Source organism: Heterocephalus glaber, unplaced genomic scaffold (genome assembly GCF_053883595.1).
Source record: "Heterocephalus glaber isolate CG9 unplaced genomic scaffold, H.glaber_assembly_v1.0 deba00001666, whole genome shotgun sequence".
NCBI classification, from domain to species: domain Eukaryota; kingdom Metazoa; phylum Chordata; class Mammalia; order Rodentia; family Bathyergidae; genus Heterocephalus; species Heterocephalus glaber.
The window spans coordinates 22,204,828-22,227,916 of NW_028258406.1; the positions used below are offsets into that span (position 1 = coordinate 22,204,828).

General features: G+C 39.9%; 1 protein-coding gene across 4 annotated transcripts in view; it reads left to right on the forward strand.

The window, feature by feature from the left end:
• The first annotated feature begins 240 nt into the window (after positions 1 to 240).
• Positions 241 to 23,089, forward strand: part of Wdfy2 (WD repeat and FYVE domain containing 2) — a 186,046-nt gene continuing 163,197 nt past the window's right edge. Inside the window, exon 1 of one of the 4 annotated variants that reach the window (XM_013072017.3) lies at positions 241 to 258. Coding sequence is in view for 2 of the 4 variants with exons in the window: in XM_021257813.2 (XP_021113472.1) it covers positions 913 to 1,049 (137 nt within the window). In the remaining 2 variants the exon portion in view is untranslated. Of the gene's footprint in view, positions 259 to 662; positions 1,050 to 23,089 lie in introns of those variants that run through there. The other 3 variants (XR_002394643.2, XM_021257813.2, XM_004844136.3) reach the window with 3 other exon arrangements.

The window sequence follows — 23,089 nt, forward strand, 5'->3', positions numbered from 1 at the left end:
CTGCTCAACCAAAAGCCTTTCAGATCCTCGCGTTGGAGGCCAGTCTGGGACCCGATTTGGCAATGGCTACAGAGCCCTTGTACGCCCCAGGCCTGGAGCACAGAGAAATGATCAATAGGTCATTCCGGAGCAAAGAGGAAGCGCCAACAAACTACAACTCCCAGGAGCCCGTAGAGTGCCACTCGGTGGCTTGAGCCTTGTGCCTACTGGGAGAACCAAGCGGCCTCCCAGTTACGCTTCATTGTTAAGACTGCCAAGGTACTCGGTGCACAAGCCCAGTCACATCCTAACTAGCTCAACTCCTTTCCTTCCCGCAGGCCTCTCGTTTTTCCACTGCGTATTAGCCACCCTACCTCCGCCCCTTTTTTCAGAGATTTTGGGGAGGGCGGAGCCTCAAGCACATTCCTGAGTGATTTTTAAGAAGGAGGGGACTAAATATTGGGTGTGGAAAATAAAACAGCGCATGCGTATTAGTTGTGCTGCAGGGCTCAGGCAGTAGCGGAGGGGTGGAACGGAAGTGGGCTGTTGGACAGACGCACGCGTAAGGGCCACCAGCTCCCCGCCTCTTGCTTCAGGTTTTCCCTCCTCCCTCATCACTCTCCCGGAAGTGGAGCCGCCCTCGCGCCCACCAGCGGCCACCCCGTGGCAGGCCCCGCCCCTACCCCGCCCCCTGCTCCCCGCCCCCTTCTCCGGCGGTGGCTCCGGGCTGCAGCTCGGGTGGTGGCGGTTTGGGTACTCGAAGTGGGGAGCGCGGAGTCGTTCCCCTGAGAGGTAGCTAGGCTATGATCGCCGGTCCCCGGCGTCCCGCTCCGGCCAGCCAGCGTCCCTGTCTCAGCTCGTGCCCGAGCGGTCTCCTCAGTCCGACCCCGCGGCGCTGTTGGTGGCGGCGCCCCCGGCGTGCCCCTTCCTCCTATGGCGGCGGAGATCCAGCCCAAGGCGCTGACCCGCAAGCCGATCCTGCTGCAGCGGGTCGAGGGGTCCCAAGAGGTGGTGAACATGGCCGTGATTGTGCCCAAGGAGGAGGGAGTCATCAGCGTCTCAGAGGACAGGTACAGGCTGCTGCCCCTCAGTCGCGAGGGAGGCGGGACGGGCCGGCGGTTCCCGAGCGCTCGTGCCTCCACGTCCTTTCGGGTGGAGACGCGCTCCTCCAAGTTTTATTACCGTGCTCATTCCGATAGTGTCGGTGTCCAGCAGAATGCCGCCGCCGCCACGGGGCTCCGGGATTCGGACCCGGAACCGTGGCGTGCGCTCCAGCCCCATCCGCCGCCGTGTGGCGCCGGCGCAGGTGGGGTGTCCCTCGGGCTAAGGGTGCGCGGGACGCTGGACCTCGATTCATCCCCGGGGACGGAGAGGGAGGAGGCGCTTGGCCCTGCAGGTGTGTGCGTAGGGAAGATGCTCCTAGCCGCCTCTGCAAAGGATAACTAAGGATTTGGGGTCCCTCTGTGGTACAGTTCTTGGGACTCCAAACTGAGAAAGCAGATGCCATTGCCTTCTCCCAGACATTCCCACCTAATCCATGTATCTCAGACGTCTTGCTTTGAATTCGGAGAATATTCCAAGTTGTGAAAAGAGTAACCAGGCTTCAGTGTGGTTCTGTCTCTCTTTTCTCTTTATCTCTTCGAGCTCAGGAAGCGCCTAAGAACTTGGAAGGTACCATTGCTGCAAATAGCTTTTTGAGTTCCTTCCCTTTGTTTGCTTCCTTTCTTTTTGCTTAAGTTTGCTTAATTTGCAGAAGTGATGCTAGTTTTTCTGTCTTCGATATTCTCCCTTGCATTGTGTTTTCACTTTAACTTAATACCCTTTAATATGCAGAAATACGGCTGATGAAGATAATTTCCAGAGGAATGCTGCTTATTGTAATGTGTCTGGAATTGATCCTTTGATAGTATCTGTAAACATTCTTGAAAATGTACCACACTGTATGACAAGGGGCATTTACCTCAAAAAGTAGGCAGGTTTTCTTAATACTGTATAAATAAGTTCAAATCATGCAGAGGTAGAGAATTTTCTTCCACGGTGACTCCTAAAATTGCAGAGGTAAAGAAGCAAGTGTTACTGCTTTTATAGTCATGTAAGCATTTTGTATATAATGTGACCTCAAAATTTTTTTTAGATAGATTAATTCATATGATAGGTTCTTCTGAAGCTCCAGTAGAAAACATTGTAAACATATACTAATGCCAGTAAATCTGTAACGAACAGAAAAAATGTAATGGCTGAAGTGGAATATATGGTCAGGAGTCTTGAAATTCACAAAGAAATCTTAAGACAGTATTTAATTTTTCCATATAGACAAAATCCTATTAAGAGGACCTAGAAATTCTTTGTCATAGAATTATTATTTATGGACTACATTCTATAAAATACATTGAAGGAATATATTGATAGATGGCACTTTCCCACTGTAACTACTAGAGATTAAAGTAATCAATGGGCTGGGGATTTAGCTCAGTGGTTCTGATGCCTGCCTCAAAGCGTAAGGTTCCGAGTTGCTCTCCAGTACCAAAAAAAATAAAATCTAAACTAGTAAATTAATAAATTCACTGAATCAAGAGGAGAAATATAGTTAAACCTAAACTCCTTTGATGTTAGTTTTGAAACTTCTGCTTCCCATTTCACTGCTTTTATCTTTTTTTTTCTTTTGGTACTGGGGATCGAACTGGGGTCCTTGTGCTTGCGCAGCAGGCGACAAAACCACTGAGCTAAATCCCCAGCCCTCACTGCTTTTATCTTGAAGGAGACAGCTCTAGTGACAGTATGTTTCAATGTGTTTGGAAAAGTTAAAGTTGTATATATAAAAGAAACTGAAGAATAAATCTCATTCGATTATAGGACAAAAGAAACGTAATATTTAGCTATATTTTCATTTTCCTAGTTCACAATGCAAAGTAGAAATTATTTTGTCATAGAGTACTGCTAAATAAAGCCCAGACAAATCAAGATTATGTTTTCCATATATTTTAACTCAGATTGACAAAGTCTGTGTTTCTTTGGGTCATTTACCCAAACATGATAACAACTGTAGTTTAGAGCTCAGTTTTGGTTATGGTTTTCACATTAAGAGAGAATTCATCCAGGGCTGGGTATTTAGCTCAGTGGTGCCTGCCTTGCAAGTGCAAGGTCCTGAGTTTGATCCCCGAAAAAGAGAGAGAGAGAATTCATCTGTATTCTTGCTTTTCAAAATTCAGTGTCAGTATTTCTTGATAACAATGCTAAAGATATGAAGATAGAATATTGATTTTCATCAAAGCCTGAAAAACTATTACCATTAACTACTTCAGCTGGTAACTAATCAAAATTTACTCCTGAACTGCAAGGTCAAGTCACAAATAATGTCCTATACCTGAGTGGCAGTGTGCTTTAAGTTCTGAAGAAACTAGTTTCTCTCTCTTTTTGTTGGTACCAGGGATCAAACTCAGCACCTTTCGCTTGCCAGGCAGGCATTGTGCCACTGAGCTACATCCTTGGCCAGTCTAGTTTTTCATTTTGATCTCTGATTCCTAATAACCTTTATATGTACCTTTGAAAACACTTAATGTTTTCTGTTTTAAACAGTACTGTAGACATTTCACGTGTGGTTTATTGTCTGTGAGTTCTCTAGGGAACTCTTTTTTTAAAAAAAATTAAATTCTTTTATTGGTACATTGTAGGTATACAACACAATTACATTTCTCATTGGGAATTGTACCTTTACATAATGCATCTTGGTTCTTATTTTTTCCCCATTCCTAGCCCTCCCTTCACGCCCTCCACCATTCCCTATTTACAAAGACTTTATTTCCATTTTTTCCATTTTTCATCAATTTTTCCGTTCCCTTCTTTCCTTTCCCCTGCCCCTCCCACTACCCCTACCCCTTTGGACCTTTTCTTCCTATTTTGCATTATCGATTATTCATTCTAATCATTGGTACATTTTAGGTATACACTATGACCTTCATCATTGGAAATTTGCACCTTTACATAGTCTCTCTTGGTACTTATTTTTCACCCTTGCCCAGCCCTCCCTTCAACCCCTCCGGTCCTCCCTATTTACAAAGATTTTGTTCCTATTTTTCCATTTTCTCATATTAATCCCATTCCCTTCTATCCTTCCCCCTAACCCTCCCACTTCCTTCTCTCTAGGGAACTCTTAGTGTCTTATTCTTTGTAGTGTCTATAAGTCCTACCATAGTACCTGGCACACAGGAGTCCCTCTGTAAACATTTGTTGGATCAGTGACTGATCTAGTTCTTTTTGTTTTTCTATTAACTGTTGCAGGCATTTAATTGATATTTGTTGAATGAGTATTTTGATGACCTTTGAAAGCCTTATGTGAACAAATGTACATTTGTGGAGAAAGTATTAGGTTGCTTTTAGGTTCCTTAAAACTCTTCATTCCAAAAACAAAAATTTGAATTTCTTTTGTGTTCCATTCATTCATGTGTGTATATGACAATAAAATAACAAAGTCCTTTAAATATGCTTATAGTTTAGTGGGGAAAATATTAGAAAAATATTATTTAATAAAAAAATCACTATCTTTAAGTTGTCAGATTGAAGGAGAATTTTCAGATGGGGAAGAATGGCTGGATTCCACAGCCCTTATTGTCCTCTAGAATTTACTTTCTTTTGGATTACCACTTTCTCCTTCCTACTGCCCTCAATAATAGGATGACAATACTCAAATCATCAAGTGGATAAAAACCCTTGCCTTCAAGGTTGACATAGAACAATTAGGACAACCTGAAAACTATTTTGTATTAAAGGAGAAAGCCATAGATAATATAAGAAATATAAAAGCAACCTGATTTATAAGCTACCATAATACAGAGCGTGTTCTCTGAAGTCTGGCCTTTTCTGAGTCTCCTGGTTTATAGCTAGGTTCTATCCCCAAAGGACACACCAAACTTTACTACTTTGGGTTCCTTATTTCCCAGATTCTTTTTAGACTGTCTTTTCTGAGTGAATTCCATTTTAGCATTTCTTGCTTAAGAGTCTCATCTCTTACATCTCTGCTCTGTTTTGGTCAAGACTCAAGCGTACATGTACAGCTTACCAGGGGCTCCCTTGTTAAGTGGCAGCCTCTTGAAGGAGTGAAAACTGGTGGGGACCTCTCCAGATAGGGCTCAAATCCAGGCAGAACTATCTTTGTAAGTTTTTTATATGCATATCTTTAACACAAGATAGCAATCTTAACGCTCATAAAGAGAGTTTCAGTACCTAGGTAGTTTCCTATTAGACAGTGGTAAGAAATTTTTCCCTCTAAGAGTAAACAGTGAGCTAAAGATAGGTACAGACATTGTTATCTGGGATTGCCAGAAAATCTCTCTTGATTGTGGTGGTTAGAGATCAGCATATCTTCCTCTGATGGGTCTTAGAGGATTAGTAGGCATTCATGTGAAAAAGTTGAGGGAGAAGAAAGAGAATTCAAGGTAGAGGGGTAAAGAAAACTCCCATTCATTGAGATGTATCAGAATGGGTTAAGAGAATAGTCTGTGGAGTTACCCTATGTTAATTCAGAACCTCTCCCTCAAGTGTTGTCGAATTTTGAGGAATCTGGAAAATTAGTATCTCCAGGGCAGCAATTGAGGGCAAAAATTACTGAAACCTCTGTGTGCAAGAATTCAGAACTTTTCTTATTAGGGAGAAGACTGTGAGAGAGAATCCTAAGGGAGTCAGGTCATGGGGAAGGGGCTCTGGGGAGCAGCCTTATAGTTTGACTAATTAGAATCAAAATTTTCCCCCCACTACCGAGGATGAGGATTGAGGCCAGGGGTGCTCTACCACTGAGCTACATCCCTGAGCCTTTAAAAAATTTTGAGACAGGAGCCTGCTAAGTTGGCCAGGTAGGACTTGGAACCCTCCTGCTTCAGCTTCTAAAGTGCTTGGATTACAGGTGTGTTTCACCACACCCAGCTATGAATCAGACTTTTGCAGCACACTTGGCTGTGTCCTGTGTAAATTCTGAGAGCAGATCCATGCAGTGGATAAAGGGAGGGGTCAGATTTTTGGCCCAGTAAAAAGAGATCTGGTGCTTAGCTCCTAGCACAAAGATCTGTTTTCCTTAAATGCAACATATGTTCCTTGAATGAAGCAAGAAGTGGCTGTTTGAATTAGAATATCCTGAGGAGACTGTGAGTTTCTCTGAGCAAAGATACTTAAGTTGAGCCTAGAGAAGTTTAGTAGCTGCCAATACAACACGAGATGGGGTTGAGAATGGGATGGAACAAGAAAAAAACTGGATTTTTTTCCGTGTCTATGACCTTCTTTCCCCATCTCTGAACTACCATGATTTTATGTGGTGGCCATGACTACTTGCCTGCTTGAAAAGATATGTTAAAATTTTTATTTTATCTTATAAATCCTCATACTATTTACTATTAATTATTTTCACTGTGAATTGTACTTCTCTGCTTCCATTATTAATTAACCTTGGCTCAGTTGTTTCGGCTTTTGATGGAGTTTTATGTACTATGTAACATATGCATAATTTTCTTTTTAAAATTTTTTATTTTTGAATATATTTTTATTAGTGTATTAATTTTATAAAATATTGGGTTTCAGTGTGATATTTTCACAAATGAATATGTTTTGATCATATCCATCCCTATTATCCTTCATTACCCCCTCCCCCCCATAGAACTCCATGCCTGGCAGGAGTGGTGCCCCTGAGCTAAATCCCCCGCCCCTTCCCCTTCTTTTTGTCTAATGTCTGCCTTCTACTTTCAAGTCAGCTTTTTCAAATTCCATGAATCAGGAAAAACATACAATACTTGTCTTTCTGAGCTTAGCTTCTTTTGATTAACATGATCTCCAGGGCTGGGGATTTAGCTCAGTGTTGTCACTGCCAGCCTCTTAAGCACAAGGTCCTGAGTTTGATCTCCAGTACCAGAAAACAAAAAATGATCTCCAGTTTCATCCATTTTCGTGCAAATGGCATAATTTAGTTTTTCTTTATAGGTAAATAATACTCCATTGTGTATATACCACATAGGCTAGTTTCATATCTTGGCTATTTTGATTTATGTCCCAGTAAACAAGAATACATTTGCATAATTTTCTTCTAAGGAAAGGAAATCAAAAATTTACCCACAGTGCAGGCACATTTAGGGAAGTTGAAGACTGGAGTGATGATGATGTGAGGTCTCTGAAGTCATCAAAATTGGAAACTAGGTTTTGAGTATGAAGTTTCTATTAGTGGCATTAAATTAATAAACTTAACTGTGTACTTGAGACTTATCACTTGGCAATAGTCATTGCTCATTTCAGGGTCCTAAAAAAAAGGAATTTACCCTGTATGATTGTTGAAAATTAGACATTTACTCTGAATTCAAGACATACTCGCAAATCTGTCTGTCTGGAAACAGGATGCCTGTGTGCTGCTAAAGGTCAGAAACAAACTTACTTTTTTTTTTTCTTTTGGTACTGGGGCTCAAAGTTAGGACCTTGCCCTTGCAAGGCAGGCACAGTGCCACTGAGCTAAATCCCCGGCCCAACAAACACTTTTGAAGGAATGATTACTGTGGGAAAGCTTGCTTTATGTGGTTCAGAAGAGGACATTCAGCTTCAAGTGTCTAATGCCTAATAGTTCTGAATTCCTTATTTTTATTTTGTTAAACCATACTCTATACAGGACTTCACAGATCTGAATCAGTGTACATTCATTTGGATGTTGCAAACTTAGAGGGGAAATGTCAGGTGACAATTCTGACATTCTTTACATGAGTGATTCTTAGATTATGACAGACCAGCTATCTTGTACCTCAGAGGTTACTGAACTTACTTTGAAAAAGAATGGGTCAAAATCATAGGAAGTATGTTGCACAGGAGACTTAAGTAGCTGGAAGAGACTTTAGAGAGGTGATATTGTCCAAGCAAACAAAATCAAAACTTTTTTTAAAAAGGAATTCTGGCTTTTTACTTGGACAGCACTTTTCCCTGGCCATTGTCATTTTGCATTTGGCTTTGAGAGAGAAACGATTTTCTGCTTGTTTTGAGAATCATCTTGGTATCATTAAAAAAATAAGTTTGAGAGAAATTAAAACACCTTGTGGCACTTAGATATCAACAAATAAATTATGATTTAAGACTACTATAAGTAATGATCTGGTGAGATTTGTAACATTTAAGTTAATGGCTATCAAGCCATGCTTTTCTTCTAAACTACAGTATCAGAACAGAAAGAACTGGACAGAAGCAACCCTCTTATTTTTGTATGAATAAGTCTCTCAAGGAGAGTGCCACAATTAACATAGAAATTCTGTAACACTGAAAAAATAACTTATGCACCTTGAGCAACAGTCTCATTAACTTTTTTTTAAAGGATGTGGGTGGGTGTTGGTCCAAACTCATTTAATAATTACCAAAATTAGTTCAGAGGTGTGAGAAGCTAACCAGTGAGACCCAAAGAGGAAAAAAGTCATTTGCTTGTCCTTGGCAGGGAGTGTTGCTTTGCGTTCTTGTGCCTTTAGTTTTAAATTCCTGGAAAAGGACTGGGACTGGAGTCTGATCACAGCCAGCTCTGTTCTGCATTGACCTTGGTATTTATTAGGGTATTTTATGGCTCTATGCCTCAGTTTCTTCATCTGTCAAAAAAGAGACTTGGACTTCTTAGTACTTTGATGCCCCCACATAAAGACAAGATAAGCATGAAGCCTGTGTATCCAATTATCCCAGGATCAGCAGCATGCTCATTTGAGACTGTCTTGTGTTTCAGTGACATGACTGGAGCCTTTGAATGGCAGTGCTGATTGACTTCTGGATGAAATCTTCCAGAAATACTTGTTTTGTATTGGTGCCTAATACACAGTTGAACTGGATTCTCTACATTCCTGCCTCTAACTGAATCTTTGAGTTTCAGATATGTACTGAACAGTTTAGCTCTGGTGGTTTGCTAGCACCCACATGAAGGCCTGGGTTGTCAAAAGTAATGCTTTGGAAACTTTTGACCACAAATCATAATAGGAAATATATTTAGCATTGCCACCTAAGACTCACATACTCTCACATACACAAATATATAACTGAAACAAAACTTGAAATGATATCCTTTTCTTGTGACATGAAAACTGATATCGTCTGTTCTTTGTAGCCTAAAATCACGGTATGACTATTTCAATTTATTTTGTGACACACTTAGGGGCTGGGAACAACAATTTGAAATGCAGTGGTTGGAGAAGTTATTTCTTGTCCTCTTTTTCTCTGTCTGTGTAGTTGTGGTTTCCTGGAAAATAGAAATGTACTTCGACTTGGGGACTTACACCCCACCAACTTACCCTACCCCTGGCCTGACCTGCCTTCTCAAATTCCCACTGTGGTTATAGAATTGATCTAGTCTGACTGGAAGCCTTCACATCAGGAGATAGCTATTCTAAACCCTGTCAGCCCAGAGCCAGGGAGTTCACAAAAAACTACCAGTGCAGCAAACAGCAGCTGTTTGAGAGGCTACATCTTGGCTACCTGTGATATGTTTATTACTGAGGTAGGACTTATCTAAATTAGGAAAGTTGTTGCTAAACTCTGTATGCTTACTCTTAATATTTTTTTAAAGCTGGACAGGTGTACTTATAGAGCTATTTGGAGATTTTAAGCATTTTCCATTAATTAGTAAATTTTTTATTCTCCAATTTCTAAGGATCAATTAGTAATCATAATCTCTGGAGTATGTTTACATTTTAAATAAAGGTAATATAATCACAATAAATAGGCAATGACTGTTGGCATTGTAAGTCCCTTCTAACAGTTTTTCTAATACAGTTTTCAAAATTATGTTTGTAATCATACACTTTAATATTTTCTCCTCCAGTTAAAATTTTGCCAAAGGCTACCTAGCCTGTTGTTTTATGTGATGGTGTATTTTTCCTTTACTTCATATTATTCAATGTTTGGACTGTATGTACTTCATCCTGTATCCTCCATCATGAACAAGGTGTATCCTGCTCTCACGTACTGGCAGTATGGTGGATATATCATCATGTATCCATCCCCTATTGTTGGCTTGTAGGGGACAGGGAAGGGTACGTTACTAGAACCTCTGCAGTGAGTCCTGGTCTCCTGCAAGCCACGGCTGCACACGGCGAATTACAGGAAAGGTAGAAGAATGAGACTGAGAAAGAAGCTGAGCTTTGGGTCTGATCAGTGCTGCTCTGGGCAGCAAAAACAAAGACCCCCTAGCTTGCAGCACCTTTTTATTCAGTACATGGGGAAACAAATGTAACAAGCGAAATGCAGAGTTCAGTACTTCACATTGGGATAAACAAGGTGTAACAAAAGACTTGGGGGGCAGTGGAAATCTAAGAACAATGAGGAACTATGCAGATGAAGATTTGGTTCCTCCCTGGCGTCTCCCGAAGGTGTGGTCTTGTCCTGGAGCGTTACAGCAACGAAACCACAGAGCTAAATCCCCAGCCCGTGCACTTTGAATTCTTATAGCTAGTGAGTTTTTCTTGATTGCTTGCCATTATGTGTCTGCAATAATAGCCCAAATATCTCTGACCTGGCCAGTGAGTTAATGGGAAAGGAATCATTTGACTGCAGATATTGGCTCTTTCCTAAAACTTTATGATTTCACAGTTCCAGTGTCCACATCTGCAAATTGGAACTGATTCCTCCTGAGATTTTTGGGAGGTTTCCATGAGATGATCTTCCTGCACTACCCAGCAGTACTTGGAACATAGATGGTGCTCAGTCAAAGTTTAATTTTTGTTTATGACAGCAGCACACCTCTGGGTAGGTAAACTTTTTCTGTTGCTGTGGTTCCATTAAGGCTTGCCTGTTTTGAGTCACCTTAGATATACAAAGATTGGGTTATTGAAGTTTTTGTTTGTTTTTAGAGTTCTGAGCCCGTTTTCTCGCCTTTAGATTTATATAGGTAGATTAACTCATCTTTTTTTATAACCATTTCCCAGAGTTTCCCTGTTAATGCCAGTGGTCGGGGATACATGTGGCAGGTGGGCACTGTGTTCTCCTTTGCAGGTGTCTCCGTCTCCATTTGCCGCCTTGTCCTGAAGTGGTGTGTCCTTTGTCCCCACTGGTCTCCTGGACAGCAGCTGCTGTACTTTAGTGGGGAATACATTTAAGAGAGGAATAAAGCTCTAATTGAGCCTGGACATTATGCACTGGCAACTAGTGGACTGAAGGCCCTGCTCAGATTTTAGAGAGGTTCACACACAGTATTTTTTATAAGTTTTGGATTTGTAGGCAGGGTTTACAAATACAGATTTTACATAAAAATCGGGGTTACCAGCTTCTCTTGAAAAATGGAAAGATATAGCTGTGTCATGCTGTGAAATCCCCTGTTGTGGACCTCTTGCTCCTTTTCGACTCTTCAGCTAAGGTCACGTGAGTTGTGCTGCCTACTGTTGGGGAAATGGTGCAGTGTACAAGACCAAGAGAGTCTTCTCTAAAATCGGAAAGACTTTCTCTTTTATGGAGCAAGTAGTTAGAGCTTTTCTGGGATTTGGTTTGTGTTTTTGTTTTTGAGGTACCGGAAATAGAACTCAGGACCTTGTGGTTTCGAAGCAGGCACAGTGCCATTGAACTAAATGCCTGGCCCTTTTCTGGCATTTGGAAGAAGAAGAAAAGGAAATGAAAAGATTACCAGAAAGTCTGTGTTTCTAAAAGTTTAGGTGCAGGTGGAAGGAGGAAGTACATACATCAAAAATGAAGACAGTTCTTTTGTTGTGGTCAGTAAATTCATAAAGAAAGGTGAGCCTTGGGAAGTTAGGGCTGGCATTTACCCCCCTCCCTTTTTCTTCTCAGAGGCTGTGTTTGGGGCCAGGGACTTGACTTAGTGAATCCTGGGTTTGACTCTTAGATTTGCCACTTAACCTAGCTTTGTGATCTTAGGCAAGATGTTTTACTTCTTCTAAGCTTTCTCAGCTCTAAAAAGGAGATTAAAATACCAACTTCAGAGGGTTACTCTGAGTCTTCAGTGATGCTATATTGTAAAGTATTGGCACCCAGCCATTTCTTCATGAATTTAGGGATTCTCCTTTCCTACAATCTCTGTGTTTCTAATTAAAAAAACAAAGCGAAACTATTTTGTCTAACTTTTCTTTGTCTTTGAATCACTCCCATGTGTTCCTCTTTCCCTTCTGTGTAGCTTCGAACTCTTTTTTCTTTTTTTTTTTGATACCGGGGATCGAACTTGGGACCTTGAGCTCTTGAGGCAGGTGGCTGCACCACTGAGCTAGATCCCCAGCCCTAGCTTCCAACTCTTTAACTGATAGATTAAGCAGTGCTTTTAGAAAGAGTACTCAAACATTACATTAATTCACACCTTTGGAGTGTGATTCTGTCATTGCCCAAAAATGACTTCTCATACATTTAAAATCATATATGTCAACGTACTTTGTGCACCCTAAGGTTCTACAAATGTTAAAGGTTATCATTTAACTGACCAAAAATACAGAACATGAAAATCATGTTTTTCTTTGTATTCATTTTACAAGTAGCCTACTGTAATATTTAAATACATTTAAATTATAATTTTAGAAAAACTTAAAGTTACATTGTTGCTTTTTATTTTATACATCTAGATTAATATTTTCCTAGAGTTGGTCCCATTTTTGCTGTTAGAATCTCAGTGATCTGTTTTATTTATTTTGAGATGGGGGTCTCCCTGTATTGTCCTGTCTGGACTAGAACTCTTGGGCCCAAGTGATCCCACATCAGCCTCCTCTGTAGCTGGGACTGCAGGCTTCAGTAATTTGTTTTAGTGTTGATAGGCATTTCTGGACTTTAGAAAATGCTAGCTGTCTGATATATATATATATATATATATATATATATTTGGTACCGGGGATCAAACTCGGGACCTTGCGCTTGCAAGGCAAGTGACTGAACCCCTGGGCTAAATCCTGGCCTGCAATGTCTGATATTTTTTTTTGAATGTATGATATTTTATATACTGATTTTGTTTGGGAGAGAATGGATTAGGAATGATTCATTTGTTTCATAATTTGTTTCATTTGTTTTAAATTTTGGAATAATTTTGAATTTACACTTGAATGGTTAAATTCTCTTTTAAAGAGAATTCTCTTTTTTAAAGCTTAGATTGTTAAAGAATTTGCTAGGCATGGTAGTTCTGCCTGTAATCCCAGCACTGTGGGAGGCTAAGGCAGGAGTGTTGCAAGTTTGAGATCAGCCTGGGCAAGTGAGCCAGCCACTCAATAAGACTCTGTCTCAGGATAAAGTGTATAGGGCTGGCTATGTAGCTCAGTGTGGAGGCTCTGGGTTCAGTTTCAAGTGGTCATAGTTACAACTGAAATTTTTATGTTTGGACTAGGCTCTTTTGGATGTCTTAATCTAAATAATTACTGAGAGATTCCATTGCATCCAGAGGACTGAACTTGAAGGCTGGAAGCAGTGAAAAGTTTTTATATTGCACAAATATCAAGTTTGTCCTTTTAGGGATACTGCCATAGTCAGAATTTTCAGTGTTCAGCTTTGCTTATTTTTGCTTTCTCAAAACTTCTACTTAAGAGTTAGTCAGTTGCTTTAGTTGCTTAGTAGTCCATGTTTACATATGTGGAAAATATGAGGTTGATGCCGTTGACAGATTTGCATGGGACTTGTAGAGAGAATGGGATCAAAATGCCAGCAACATTTAGCTACTTGAAATGGAGTATAACTAGGAGATCGCATCAATTTGAGAATTAAATAATCATAGCACAAGGGAAATAAAGTTTTAAAGTTTAAAAAACTTACTATTTGGTAGTTCATTTCTCTTGAGGACTAATTAATCTGTACCATAACTGAAGTTCTGAATATTTGAATGAAAAATAGCAGGTAAAAATAGTTACATACCACCAATTACATCTAAAAAGTAAATAATCATGCTTTTAAATTGATAGTACATGCATATATAAAATTCAGAAGGCTATGCTGAGAAAAGTTCAGCTCCCTCCCACTTGTGGGTTTTAAGGTTTCATGAAAGGAGAACTGCTAGGATTTGCACGTGCTCTGAAATGTGCTCTGATAGGGATCTCTGTGGGTATTTCTGCTTTAGTGGCTGTAAATGTCTTGCTTGTAAAACTGCTCTAGGGATTAGCAATGCATGCTAGAGGTCACCCTTCAATAACTCCTTCCCTTCTCTTTCCTCTTTCCCCTCCCTCCACTCTTCCTCCTTCTCTTCCCTCCTATGCTTGTCCTCCTCCTTCCTCATCTCCCAATAGCTGCATTTCCTCAGCACACTCTTCATGTGCTTATTAAACCCTGCCTCACATGCATTGAAATTATTTATCTTTTGCTTTAGTGCCCTTGTCACCATATCTCTTAACTCTTCTAGTTAGTGCTTACAACATATTTGCCACAATTGGAGCAATACAGATTGTGTTAGGTCCTGGCGAGGGAGGGAGGGAGTCACTCTATAAACCAGTTGTTTTCAAATAATAGTCATGATGGAGTCAGGAATCCGGCAGGAATCTTAAGTATCTAGCAAAATCCAAGGTCAGGGATGCGTATTCTTGGGAATAGAACTGAAGACTACAGCAACAGAAAATAAGAAGTCCCTTCTCCCTGCTGCTCATTGGGTTTCCAGTTGTCAACTTCATTCTTCTCTCTTGGTCGCTTACTCCACATGGCAGAACACTGCTGCCAGCTGCTTTGGAATTTTACATGATACCGCAGATAAACAGGGTGAGATTTAAGTGATGTTTCTAGTCCTGGTTCCAGAATTCCTCGGGAAGCGACTTAGTGGTCCAGATTAGTGGTCAGCTCTCCGCTGTTGGATCATGGTCACAAATGGGGTATTGTTGCAGGGATATGGCAGTCTCTGCTGCAGCCTGTGGAGGGGAGAGCAGGCAAGGGGAGGAGCAAAACTCAGAAAAAGGATATAAGAAGGGTCACCCCTGCTGGGCTGTGTAGGCAAGAGGAGAGCCTGTCCCCTTAGCTTGGTGTGTTGGTGATTGCTGTAGTAGTGGCAGAATAATGAACACTGCCTGTTGCCCTGGACATTCATTGTTGTTTTCCTTCAATTCTGCTCATGTAGCACTTGACATCTTCACACAGCTGTTTTCTTCTGTTGCTTCATTTTGCTGAGTTGAAATGTGCACTGCTGTTTTCCTGTAGGGACTATAAGGTGGGGAATGGGTAGGCATTTCACTATGAATGTATGCTGAGTGAAAACCATTGTTATGTGACAAATTTTACCACTCCTGAGTAGATCCTGTAGAGTAACCATATTTCCTAAACCCCAAATCAAAACATACGGCTCAATAAATTTTTTTCTTAATGGATAAACTTATTAAATTGCATTTTGTGATGCATTTATCAAATTGAAATTGAAAAATAACATGAAAAGTAGACTGCCAAGCATGTATACACAGTATATATCCTATTTGAAGGAGGACGCTGAAAGGCCTCAACTATAGTAATAGTACTTCATAATAGCTAACTTTTTATAAGTACTTTACCATGTGCCAGATACTGTTGAGCCCTCTATGTGCCTTTTCGTATTTAATCCTCAAGATGATTTTATGCAGTATTTCACTCTTTTTTTTTTTTTTTGGTCTCGGGGGTTGAACTCAGGACTTGGTGCTTGTGAGGCAGGCATGGTGCCACTGAGCTAAATCCCTGGCCTAGTATTTCACTCTTTTTATTTTTCTATTTTTTTTAGTACTGGGGATTGAACTCAGGGCCTTGTGCTTGCGAGGCAGGCGGCGGAACCCCTGAGCTAAATCCCCGGCCCCACACTCTTTTTAAAGATTAGGAGACAGATGCAGCCAAGAGTAATCAGTGGGGAAGAGTACCCTGGTTGATAGTGATAAGGAAATAATGCACAATATGGTAAGCCTTTGTCTGTACCCCGCCTCCCATGTTTTTGCCAGGAATCATAAGATGTTTTATTAAAGCTACCTGTACTACAAGTGCAACAGTTCAAACAATGTAACTGTTCACTTGTCCTAACTGCAAATGTAACTGTACAAGCTGCAAGATGTTCCTGTTCAGTGTTTCAAGATGTTCTGACCTGATGTTTTAAGATGTTCTGTTAACTCTGCCCTCCTGCTTCTGTAAAAGTGCTTGGCAGACACGTGTACCCAACTCTCCTACCCCATATATCTATATAAGGTTGATTCCATTTCTGTTCGGGGCTCAGACTTCGGAATCTGAACTCCTCTGGGCCCACCAGTATAATAAAAGGTTCCCTCTGTCTCTTCAAGTGCCTCTTGGCTTCTTTGCCTCTGGAGACCTTTGGATAGCTGTAACACTTGGCTGTAACACTGAGCTGTTGCTTTAACAATAGAACTCTACCACCCTTTTCATTCAACCACACTCTGCTATGCCACCTCTCTATTTGGCTCTGTAGAAGCTATAAAAGGTCAAATATGGAGCATCCGTGGCAATCACAATGAGTTGAATTTGGTTTTTTAGAGGAAAAGCTATCAAGTTATCCAAGCAATCAATGGCAATACAAACTAAGAAGGATAGACATTAGTTTTACACCCTTGCTGCTCCCTTTTTACCAGCTCTCAACACATTATTGGTGTTACAAAACCAATAATGGCTAGAACTACTCGGTAAGCTTTGGAACAATGTTGGCATCAGGGTTCTTAATAGGATTGTGGGAATAATTAAGTGAGATAACAAATGAAAATGCTTTGTATGTCTTTATTAGGGGTCACAGATTGGCAGTAGGCACAAGGTAGGTAATGTAAACAAATGGAATGGCATGCTTTGTCTTAGTGTCAGAGACTCAAGAGGGAGAAGTAGAAATTGTGGCATACCTAGAGAGTATTTCTCTGCTTCTGAACTCTAGAAGATGTGTGGGCCCATTGTTTCCAGATCTCTGGATTTTTCCAGAACTGCTAGAAATCCAGATTTTCATATGAAAATTTCAGTGTTTAAAGTTAGTGCAATTCTGTTTTAGACTCTACAGACCAAACATAATACCGACTAGAGGCAGACCTTTGTGCTATAAATATTAATTTGTTTTGAAAATAATGCTGGCAATTTATTGACAAGGCTTCCAGTTAGCAAAGGCATTTATACAAAAGGGACTTTCCTGCTCTTTAGACATTTCTGCTTCATATTGTCCACTGAAAGGTTATATTCCCTGAATGTGTTGAGAGAAGTATGTCATTATGATACTGCCTTTACCAAACTCATGAGGAGAGTCCATTTTAATAGTTAGGAATCAGAGTACATCTTGATTTTTAGTTAAGAAAATGAAGTACCTCCAAATCATGAGTAAAGGGAAGCTGATGAGCTTTTAGGGCAACTCTTGGAACCCAAGGACAGAGGAATGTAGCTGGGCCTTATGAATACCAGTTCTTGGGAACAGGAGAGACTTGAAGACCATGTGGAATGAAGCTGTACAGCATGGCCCCCACCCCACATGTGGCTATTCATGTTTAAATTTAAAATAATTAACAAGTTATTAAGGAATGTTTCTGTGGGGAGTGTATTAGCTTTCCTGTTTTGGGACAAAATACATGACATACGCAATGTAATGGAGGAGAGGTTTATCTTAATGTCATACCTTGGTCTGGTTTCATTGAATGATTGTCATTACAGTTGGCTATTTGGTGATTTTCAAAAAAGAATATCCTTTCTTTTCTTTTCTTTTTATTTTTTTTCCCATTAAGTTTATTGGTACATTTTAGGTATAAAATTCAGTTACATTCATCATTGGGATCTTGTACCATTACATGAGTATCTTGGTTCTTATTTTTTTCCCCTTCCCCTCCCCTCCCTTCCCTATTTGCAAAGACTTTGTTTCCATTTTTTTCCTTTTCTCATATTTTTTCTTTTCCCTTTTTTCCTTTCCCCTACCCCTCCCACTTCCCCTGCTCCTTTAGAACTTTTCTTCCTGTTACACAATATCAATTATACATTTTTTAAATTACAATATCAAGATCTTGGAGAAATACCACAGATTTTACAGAATTTAAAAGGAGAATATCCTTTATTTTCAATGAGGCAATTTTGTCATTGAGATTTTGCCTCTATATATATCTGCTTAATTGACTCTAAGAATCTCTTAACATCTGTATTTTATACTTTTTACTTTTTTCTTGCCTTATCATCTCATCCTTCCTACAGTACTGTTAGGTAGCAGGTCCCCAAGAGTGTTGATTATCTGTCAATTGTCTACCTCATTTCTTCTGGCTGGCTGAACCCCAGTTTTGTTCAGGTGTCCACCCCTGTGCCACGTGATAACAATCCTGCTTAGTCCAAGCCTGTGACAGTAAGTTCATTCTCTTTGCACAAGATTGGCGTAGGACTGGGCATGTGACCAGGGATGTGAAAGGGGAAGTCTGCTGGGAAAAGGAGGAGGTTCAGTTCCCTGCCTGTTTGAAAGGGATTCACAAGGAACAAGAGACCCTTGTTTTGCTGCCACCTTCTTGACTGGAACTTTAATAGCAGCTTTGTGTGTGTAAGAAGAGGTAGCCTGAAAATATGTTCATGCGCTGAATGTGACCAAAGAGAAAGATGGAGAAGAACTAGCTACCAAATTAATCAACCTGGAGTCACTCTACTGCCTGCTTATCTTGTGGTTACCAAAGAATGAAGTTTTCCTATTCTAGTTAGGAGCATATTGAATAAAACTGGTGTCATTACTGCCATCTTACAGGCAAGGAAACTGAGACTTACAGAGCTTTCATTGGGAAGATCATCAGTAGTGGGTGAATTCACTATTGAAGCCAGGGGAATTAAAGCACCAAATCTAAGTACTAGTTTAGGGGCCTTCCTGTTCTACTGCTAGCTTCTCTGTAAACAGCTCTGCCTCCCTGCCTAGGAGGAACCAAAGGTAGGCATTTCTGTTTGAAATTCGTTTTAGACTCTTGCTGATTATTTGGTAGTTTGTTACCTATGACAAATATTGCCTTCACATTCTTGTTGCTGTCTTGTTACCTACTTTTGTTTTTAACATGGCTGACAAAAATTAGAACTTTATTTACAAATTAACTCCTTGAAGAAAGTTCTTTTACCGCTACTTTCTTTCTTTTTTTTTTTTTTACTGTTTTCTGGATATACATTTCAAAAAGCTTGTTAGACTCTGCCTGAGCTTGTGTGTGTATCAAAAAGTATATTAAATTTTAAGAAGTAATATGGTCTACTTGTAAAAGGAAGGATTAAAATAATGACTGCCCAACCCAATGGAGCGGATAGGAATAGAGGGTTTATGTCTGGCTTTGAAGGCTATATTGACCTTTGTTGTTTGGAAAGTTTGTGGTTGACTGTATATACATGATGTTTTGTGTTATGCCACAATTAGCTTACAGTTACCACAGGAGCTTAGTTTGGGAAAGAGGGAGAACTCTCATATCCCCCTTTGTTGGCTTTCTTTGTATTCTACTCCATTTTATCTTCCTTCCCCCTTACAGGTAGAAGATAGATTTTGATCAAGAGCATGTGGATTACTGAGGCAAATCAGGACAGTATTCAGTCTAAGAAAGTTTATTCATAGATGAATTCATTTAAAAAATATCTAATGCCACGTGAAAGACACTTTAATGTGGAGTGGGTTAGGTATTCTTGAAAAGAAAATTATTCTTGATGAGGGCAGTGGCAGCTGATAAAGAAGAAACTGTAGTCCCCAGCCTCCTGGAACTTATGGTTTGGGAAAGAGGGGGGAACTCCCATCTCCACCTTTCCTGTCGGTTTGGACAAGGACTGCTGTCCAGGGCAGCATCTGTTGTTCTTCTGGCCCATAGGCTCCTTCTTGAGGATTGGGGAACTAGCTAGCAGAAGCTGAAGTTTAAAACAGGACTAAATTTTGGGATGCTTCTCCCCATTGCTTGTTTGTTTTGTCCCTCATGTAGCAAAATAACTTGGATGACTATGCTCTTGGATAGTGGTGAGTCTTTCAATGGGCATCTTCTGTAATATTTTTTTAATTGGAAACTGATTAACAAGAAAAATAAAAATCTTCAGTCTTGTATAATTAAAAATCCTTTGTCAGTTGTGAGTTTTTAAATTGAAAAGTCTTGTGCCCCTAAAAGTTTAAATTGCAGCTAAAATGAGCCATGTGTTGTCCTGATAAGGGTAATTTAACATAATCACAGGTGACACCATATGTTGCTAAGTGTGCTCTCGAATTTCTATTTGAATGCTTAATTATTTGATTTATCCTTTTTAAATGAAATATATCTGTGAATGAAGAACTTGATTTTCAAGCCAGCATAACTTTTCTTCAAGAAATTATTATCTCAAGCTGTGAAAAAGGAAAGGGAGTTTTAACATCTATATGAAGATATTGGATGAAGCCTGACACATAGTTTGTGTAGGGAACAGGGAAAGGGGACATTACTAGAACCTCTGCAGCAAGTCCTAGTCTCCGAGCCACGGCAGCACAAGGTGAATTAACTTATTATACAGGAAAGGTAGAAAAAATGAGACTTTGAGAAGAAGCTGAGTTCTGGGCCTGATCAGTGCTGCTCTGGGCAGCAAAGACGAAAACCCCCAGTTTACTGCACCTTTTATTCTGTATGTCAGGAGAAACATGTAACAAATGACTTGCAGAGAGTTTAGTACATCAGTACATCAGGATAAACAAAGTGTAACAATCTAAGAACAATGAGGAACTGAGGAGATGAAGATTTTGTTCCTCCCAGGATGACTTCAGCTGGTGTAATCTTGTCCTGGAGCATCACAGCATCACTGGATCATTGAGGTCTCAGTTGTGACCAGGCGCCAAAATGGAATTATGTCTCAAAATGCCATAGCTGGACTGTAGGCAGGAGAACTAGGCCTAATCAAATGGTTTTTCCCTAAAATTGTGTAGCATTGCTCCTGACAAGTTTGGATATTAGATTCTGCTGTAATAACAGAAAACCTGATTCATTAACAATATTTCAAACAAGAGAAAGGGTTGTTATCCATTTGTAACAAGCTGTTGAGAGGTAGGTGTTCTAAGGGTGGTCAGTGGTTCAAAGAAGCTATCAAAGACCCAAGCTGCAACTGCCTGTCCATTCAGCCATCTTTAGTGATCTTGTCACTTTGAAGTCTCATGATGGCTGCTCTCTCATCGGCTCTCTTGTCAGCATCGCATCTGCTTTCCAGGCAGGAAGGAGGTGGGCAGATGGTGAAAGACATATACCAGCTGCACCTATTCTCTTTTAAAGAGCTTCTTGGAACCTCAGTTTAGTGACTTCCGCTTACATCTCATTAACCAGAACTATGTAATACTGCCACTCCTAGCTGCACACAAGACTGGGAAATGTAGTTGTTTTGGCTGGGCACATTGTCACTCTGAGCATAATTGGAATTTTGGAGGAAAATATTTTGAAAGGAATTGTGTATCTGTTGTCTTTAAACTAATGGGACTCAGGATGAATAAAATCAATGAACATTCTTTGAAAAGCTGGTATACCCTGGAGGCTACACTGGTTGTTCTTGAGAACCATAGCACTCTTAAGAAAGAGGTCATATTTACACTTCTGTAAAAGAATAAAGAAGGCACAGGGTAGACTTTAACAGCAGAAGAAGCAAAGTTAATTGTATTCTTTGTAAAAATGTTCTCTCAGTCATCATAATAAGCTTGCAATTAACTTAAAGGTCTATATCATGAAGTCTAGAAATTATAATAATAAATTTTGACAAATTTAATCAGATTAAGAAAAAAGTCTGTGTCAAGGCTTAGAGCAAAAGTATTTGCAGCATGTATTAAAAAGTCTGAATAATGTCAGGCATGGTGGCACAAACCTATAATCCCAGCACTGTAGAAAGCTGATGAACAAAGATCACAAGTAAGAGCCCAGCCTGAGCAACTTAATGAGACCCTGTTTCAAGATAAAATTTAAAACGGGCTGGGGGTGTAACTCAGTGCCAAGGCCCTGGATTTAATCCTCAGTACCACACACAAACACACAAAAGTCTGAATAGTCACAAGAAATAGAAAACCTCCACAAATAAATAATAATAATAATAATAATAATAAACCTAACCCTATTAAAACAAAAGATATAGACAAGTAGCCATTTGACCAAAGAAAATTTATAGATAATACAAAGATATTATCATTAAATCAGTACAAGTTATACCATCACTAATACTACTGAGAGCATCACTTTGGAGAGCATTTTCGAAGTATTTGTTGACACGAAACATACATACCTTTTGACTCAGCAAGCCCACTCCTTGGAAAAATTTTACAGAAATAATGGGATGGTTTTACCAGACATATACTGTAGCACTGGAGTTAAATAAAAACGTGGAACCTGCTAAAATGTTCATCAGTAGGGACAAAATTAAATTAGTCATGGCTGTGCAATGTAATCGTTAGCTGGAAAGTTGTCTATGAACTACTAAGTAAGAAGGTTGCAAAGTTTTGTGGTTTTTTTTTTTTTTTTGTACCGGGGATCGAACTCGGGACCTTGCGCTTTTGAGGCAGGCAGTGGCACCACTGAGCTAAATCCTTGGCCCCGAAAAGTATTATGTGTAGTGTTTTTTGACATTTCTCCTTAAAAAAACTACGTATGCATATAAAACAATTGGGGTAAAAGGTCGTTTACTGTTCAGTTAAATTACTGTGTATATGTATGCTTTGCAAGGATGAATTACCTGGTTTTTTAAAAACTAATAGTGTCTCAAGAGATAATTTTTGAAAATAAAACAATGTATAAATTTATGAGTCTCAAAATGCTAAAATGCAGATAATAGTGATTTTTTAAATGACTTTTCTGGGATATGTATGTGGGGGGGAGCAAAGGATGTGGTGAAGAGAAAACAGTCAAGAACAACTTAAATTGTAGGATATTAGAAAAGAAAAGCTATCTTCTTTCCATTATCTAGTACTCATATCAGTCAGAATGGGGCAGGTTAAAGTACCCGTAGATTTCAGGAGCTTAGCACTGCAAAGATTTCTCACTCAAGGCCCAAAGCTCTTGAGTTACTGTTGGCTCTGCCAATAAAATTGATGGGCTGGCTGAACAAGTCACCACCTACTTGAACATTGCTGCCTACTATGACAGGGAAAGGGATTTGGAGATCCTGCACTGGGTTTTATCAGAGGCATTTTCTAGCTGTAACTCTTTAGCTATGCTTTGTAGGATTTGGCTGAGTGGGCAGGTAACATTCCATGGTGAGAAAAGAAATCTTTTTAGACAACCCCTGTGCACATGATGTCAAAGAACAGGTTTTATTTTATTGTGACTTTTGTCTT